The sequence below is a fragment of the Sciurus vulgaris genome (genome assembly GCF_902686455.1).
Source record: "Sciurus vulgaris genome assembly, chromosome: 4".
In the NCBI taxonomy this organism is placed as follows: Eukaryota; Metazoa; Chordata; class Mammalia; order Rodentia; family Sciuridae; genus Sciurus; species Sciurus vulgaris.
The window spans coordinates 95,454,003-95,460,002 of record NC_136464.1 but is presented as its reverse complement, the minus strand read 5'-3'; the positions used below and the strand labels follow the sequence as shown (position 1 = coordinate 95,460,002).

Sequence of the window (6,000 nt, the reverse complement as noted above, 5' to 3'; positions counted from 1 at the left end):
TCTGGAGGCTTCTTGGGTGGACTTGCACACAACTTCTATACTCTACTGCCTTCTGCACAGTCATTGCCATGAGCCTGACTAGGGGCTAATTTAGTGCCCACTGCAGGAAGCTGCAGATGGTGAGGGCATCTGACTTTATTCAGCTCCTAGGTTAGCAATGAGCAGGAGCCTAGGTGCCTTTTTCTGACCCAGAGGAGCAATCATTTTGTCCTCCCTCTGCCCACATCTGTATTCATGTGTCTCATAATTCCAGTGACAACAAAGCAGTTCCATGTGAGGAGGAAGGTGGCACTTCATTAACTTTTACTGTCTCTGCCATTGCCATTTTTACAGGCTCTTCTAATCAGTGGGGAGTGTGAGGATTATTCGAGGAAGTGATCTGAGCTCAGGGTGGTGAGAGTGACACTGGAGGGCTGTGCAGAGCAAGTCATAAACTGCACTTTAATCAGTATGACTAGGTTTCCGTTTGGAGGAACTGAGGGTAATTGCCATTGCCCACAGAGCCCAGAGTGTGTTTTTAGAGAGAGGATCTTCCCCTCCTGCTCACTAAGCACTTTCCTTGCCTCCCTCATTTATCTGAAGCTTTGACCTCTGCAGATCCCCACATGTGCCAACCCAGGGATCCCAGAGCACAACTTTTCCCCCTTTCTAAATGAAGAAGGTCTGCAGATGGCCGAGCAAGGGTACAAATCCAGTACAGCTCCAGTATCATTTATTTACCCATCCCAGCATTTATTTACCCAGTTTCCAACCCCACTGCTGTCCAGATCCAGGGCTGCTGGAAGAAAGCTTGCCACACAAAGCAAGAGCCCATGAAGTTTCTGTCCTGGGTCCAATAATTCCAATGTGGAAAAGAACCTGAAAGGGGGTAAGTCATTTATGTAAAAGCGTTCAAAACACAGCAAATTGTAATGGGTAAAACTAAACAACAACAAAACAGTGCTAAGTCCCAGTAATAGAAAAATATCTAGACAGAGAAATAGAAAATCATCTCAGGGGAATATTTGGTAACTAATAACAAGTAGCTACACTGTTTGATACATGGAAGATGGATATATGAAAGATAGAGTTATTGATTAATAGATGAATGATAGACGATATAGATTGATAACCTGGTAAGTACATACATAGAATGATTAATTGATAAATGAATACATATTAAATGATACAGACAGATGATTGATAGATACATTGATTACTTGATAAATTATAGATAGGTAGGTGACAGTATGAGATAAAATCAATCTAGTCAAGAACAAAGAAGAATTATGATTAGTGGGTCTTATAAAGGTCACCATCCTGAAAACAATTTCAAGCAGCCTTGACTTTGTACTCTGTGGTTGTAAAGGCTTGTGTCTGTTTTTACAACTTAAACTGCAAATCTGGATTTGTCATTAACAAACCCCCCTTTGATGATGTAAAAATTGACATTGCTTGGGGTTGGGAGTACCAAGGATTGAACTCAGGGACACTCAAACATTGAGCCACAACCCCAGCCCTATTTTGTATTTTATTTAGAGATAGGGTCTCACTGAGTTGCTTAGTACCTCTCTTTTGCTGAGACTGGCTTTGAACTCACCATCCTCCTGCCTCAGCCTCCTAAGTCCCTGGGATTACAGGCGTGTACCACCACTCACTGCTAAAACTGACATTTTAATGACATCACTTGATTGTTAAGAATTATTAGTTCAACAAGATTGTTTAAGAAAAATTGTAAGAAAGAATAGGGCACAGTTTCCATCTCTGAGCAGTTTAGGAAAAGTAAAGTTGGTCTGGTTTCACAACTGTTACAAAGGTTAGTGAATTTCATTCTAGAAAGTTACAGTTTGACCAGTTCACAAGGTCATGCACCAGTGGGTATGTGTAGACAGCTCACTTCGAAAGTGCAATTGGTGTGGTACATATACACAATGCAATACTACTCAGCCATAAAGAAAAATGAAATTATGGCATTTGCCAGTAAATGGATGGAACTGGAGACTATCAAGCTAAATGAAATAAGCAAAACCCAAAAAACCAAAGGCTAAATCTTCTTTCTGATATGTGGATGCTGACTCACAATAGGGGGGATGGGGAAGGGAAGAGTGGGGGTTCACCAATTTGGACAGGGAGAATGGGGGGAAGGAAGTGGGGGTGGGAATGGGAAAGAGTATAATGAATGAGACATAACTTTCCTATGTTCATATATGAATACATGACCAGTGTACAACCACAAGAATGGGAAGTTATACTCCATGTATGTATGATATGTCAACATACATTCTACTGTCATGTATAACTAAAAAGAACAAATTTTAAAAAGCACAACTGTCAAACTTGCCTGACACCTATTGTAGCAAGGCCTCCCCACTGAACATTAAGTGCCCTTAACCATCAGAGCCCTACTTTGATTTTCTTCCCTGACTGATAGATAAACTGATTAATGAATACAAAAAAAGGTGATAGATTAACTGATAAAAACATAGATATGTGATAAGTAGATAGATTGGTTAATTAATATAGGATAAATGGAAGATAGGCAGAGAGGGGCACTTGCCACAATTAAAGCTGTGTATGAGAACTTTGACCAGAAGCATGGGGTTGGGATTGTTTGGGTTATTTAACAACTTAACAACTAAAACTGGTTCCATTTTTATGACGGTGAAAATCCAAGAGTGGTTTCTGGAGGGATACTGAGGTGCAGAAAAACAGGTGTACCTGGGCTGAGTCAAGCTAAATCAAGTTAAGCTAGCCAGGCTTTCTCAGTGAGAAGCTTATGGAGGTCCAGGAGAAAAGCTGGTGGGAGGAAACCCCTTGCTCTCAGTTTCTAAACCTCAATGGCCCCTCTTCCTTCAGGAGGGACTTTCCTTTGTTGACATCTGCCCCCCTGGCCACTTCTGCCCTGCTGGCACCAAGGATCCCAGGCAGTGGCCCTGCCCTGCAGGGACCTGGAATGTAAAGAGAGGGGCTTGGGACCAGAGCTGGTGTCTGCCCTGCCCACCTGGGATATTGTGCACTGAGGCTGGTGAGGAGCCCCAAGGGGTCCAATGTGCACCAGGTGAGAGCACCAGTGGGAAGAGAACCCAATAGCCTTGGGAACCACAACACCTGAGGGACAGGCATGCTAGAGTGTGCCTGGGTCAGCATGGCCAGGTTTGGGCCAGTGAGAGGGAGGCAGACTGGAGGCTGACCAGGGTAGGGATGGGGACTCACAAAGTAGCCCCATCACAAGTCATGTGCATCATCCCAGCCACAAGGCCCAAGTAGAGTGAGAGAATACGGGGAGAAAGATAGAATTATCTCCAAAGCTGAGTCAGAGGTTCCTGCCTGCTCAATATGGGAAGAATTTGTCTCCTCTTGAGACACTTTGACCAGCCTTTGAGGAAGGCCTAATGGTCCCTCATGAACTCCTGAGATGGGGGTTCTATGCACCACAACTTCCTGTGGGCCTGGTAGTTCCTTCACCATCTTGCCACCCATACCACAGCCTCCCTGATCACACAGGGGATGTGAATTAGACTAACAACCATGCACTGGATCCTATAAGAGCCCTATAAGCCTGGGAATACAATGAACAACAGGGAGGGGGCTCCCTGGAACCCTGACCTGTGAGGTCTGCTTCCTTTTCAGGACTTTTTTTTTTTTTCTCACGCAAGTGACTTTATTTATGCGGACGATTCACGTCCGCTCAGGGCGAAAAGGAAAAAAAGGAGAAAGATGGTGTATAGCTTCTCCCAGATATTGGAATCTCACGGGCTGGAAGGAACCAATCACGGAGAATTCTTGCAGGCTGACTGATGAACCAATAGCATGTTAGGACATAACGTGGGAGGCAGGAAGATGGCGACAGCGTAAGCCGGAAATTCCTGTAACATAAGAGGTAGGCAGAGCACAGATTGACAGGTGGTGGGGAGGCGGGAAATTCCTGTAACGGGAGAGGCGGGCGGCTTTATACCGTACATTCCCCCATTTCTTTTTTTATAAAAAATAAAAAAATCTTGCTCTCCAGTTCTTTTTGAAGCCTTCTCTCTCCTTCCTGCCTAGGTGACTGGGGTTGGTTTTGCAGGTGAGATGTAAAAAGTTCATTCTCCTTCCAGGCTTCCAAAGGCAGATGATTTTTATGGACTTCATTTCCTCCATCTGATTGATCCTCTATTTCTATACTAACTGCCTGTCCCCAATTCTGACTTCATTTACCCCTCTAATACTAGGAACTCCTTCACTGCTGTAGGGAAAAGGGGTGATGGCCAATCTGGCTTCTTCGAGTTGGAAGTGGGCAGCATGGGGCAAGCAGTTTGGAGACTCCTTTTTAGAAATTGGGTCAATTGAGGGGTTCATGGTAGAAGTCCGGTTGCGGGAGAGCAGGCTGTAAAGGCATCTGGGAATGGGTGCTTCTATGACAGAAGAACAAAAAGACATGAGTACTGAAATGAGATTGATACAATATAAATGTTGCAGGATCTGGAACATGCTAATGCATATTATAAAGACGACAGAAGTCAATAATTCCTCACCACGGGGTGGAAGAACTGAGAAGTTGTTCCCATAACAAGGCCTAGCAAAGGCTGGAGAGGACAGGCCTTTATTTGGGAGCTTTAACATTGTCTAGGTTATCAGGAATGTAAACACAACATTTAGTAGAGATACTAGCAAACATAGATTAAGCCTACCAGTGTCTGTAGGCCTTAAACTGACTACAAACTTCTGACTCTGGCAGTTTCTCTTGATAGTTATTATTATTTTTAAATGCCCAAGAATGGCTATATTTTGGTTTTAACTGCTTTGCTAGGTGTTTAAGATCAAGCTGGCCAAAGTGACCTGTTCCTGTCTGTTAAAGAGTCAGCTGAGTTTCCACAGGGGTCACTCATAGAGAACTTAAGAGCAGCTTCTTAGCTCCATTAGTGCCATTTGGTTAGGCAGGGTCTTCTCGATGAGGTGGCTCCCCTTGGAAGCATTAGGGATGTCTCCCTTTTTCCATGACTCTCCTCTGCATCAGGTGCATGGAGTGGCTTTTTCATCCTCTAGTGGTCTCATCAATCTCCTTGGTCAGGAGGTTGTGTGACCCAGAGTTGCAAAGCTCCATGGAGAAGTCCTCTTGTTCCCTGGGTTCAGACTGACTTTGAGGGCAAGACCCAAATATGGACTTTTCTTGACCTCTGTATTTAATCTCAATCTCTAAATTTGATCTTAACCATCAAGCAAGTCAGTCTCACCAGTCATAAAGTAAGAGTACTGGGCTTTAGCTTTAATGTCTATAACTTTACAGTTATTTACCCCCTTTTATCTAATTGGGATTTACATTATCTGTTCTATAGGTGATGGCTTACTATTCCAAGTTAATTTATGATGTTCGCTCTTGAAGCAGTACTTCTGCAAAATATTGATCAGGCACCAATTAGAGTTTACAAGGAAAATATAACATTCAGTTTGTGCAATAGCTATCTTTAATTGTGGCTGAGTTCCCGTTTGAAATTACAGTACAACAAACATCAAACTTTTGAACACAACTTTAAATGAATGTGTAGCAGGGTTGTGAAGCAAAGCCTTATCTCAGGTAACATGGGGCTTTTCAGTGAGGGGCAAAGGAGTATAAACACAAATTTTGAAGATTAAGCTGAGATCAGATGGAGCTCTGTTCTCTGATGGAAATGCAGATCTAAAGAGTTATGTCAGCAATATTTATGTGTGTGTAATGTTAGGTTCCAAAGTTACTGTCAGGTGGGCAGGAACCAGAGAAGGGAGCTGTCCTTCCTGCCCAAGAGCTGTGTGCCTCAGATCAATGTACTGCCACAGCAGTACATTGTGGCCCTACACAGGAGCACTCCCAGGCACCAGGCATGCCACAGCCATGAGGTCATCAGAGACCCCAATTTCAGTCGCTGTTGTCCCATTTTTGCTACTGCACATTACACTCTTTCTCAAATGTTATTTTACATATACCCTATTGATGACAGGTCCTATAATAGAACATTAAATGATAGGTTTACCATTACAGACAAGTTTAATTTGGAGAACAGCAGC

At 43.4% G+C, this 6,000-nt stretch overlaps 1 protein-coding gene across 1 annotated transcript in view; it reads right to left on the bottom strand.

The window, feature by feature from the left end:
* Positions 1-732: 732 nt before the first annotated feature.
* Positions 733-6,000, bottom strand: part of LOC306658955 (uncharacterized protein) — a gene marked incomplete at both ends in the record, with an annotated part of 82,596 nt that continues 77,328 nt past the window's right edge. Inside the window, one exon of the mRNA XM_079136229.1 lies at positions 733-858. Within this exon, the coding sequence (XP_078992355.1) occupies positions 733-858 (126 nt within the window). The remainder of the gene's footprint in view (positions 859-6,000) is intronic.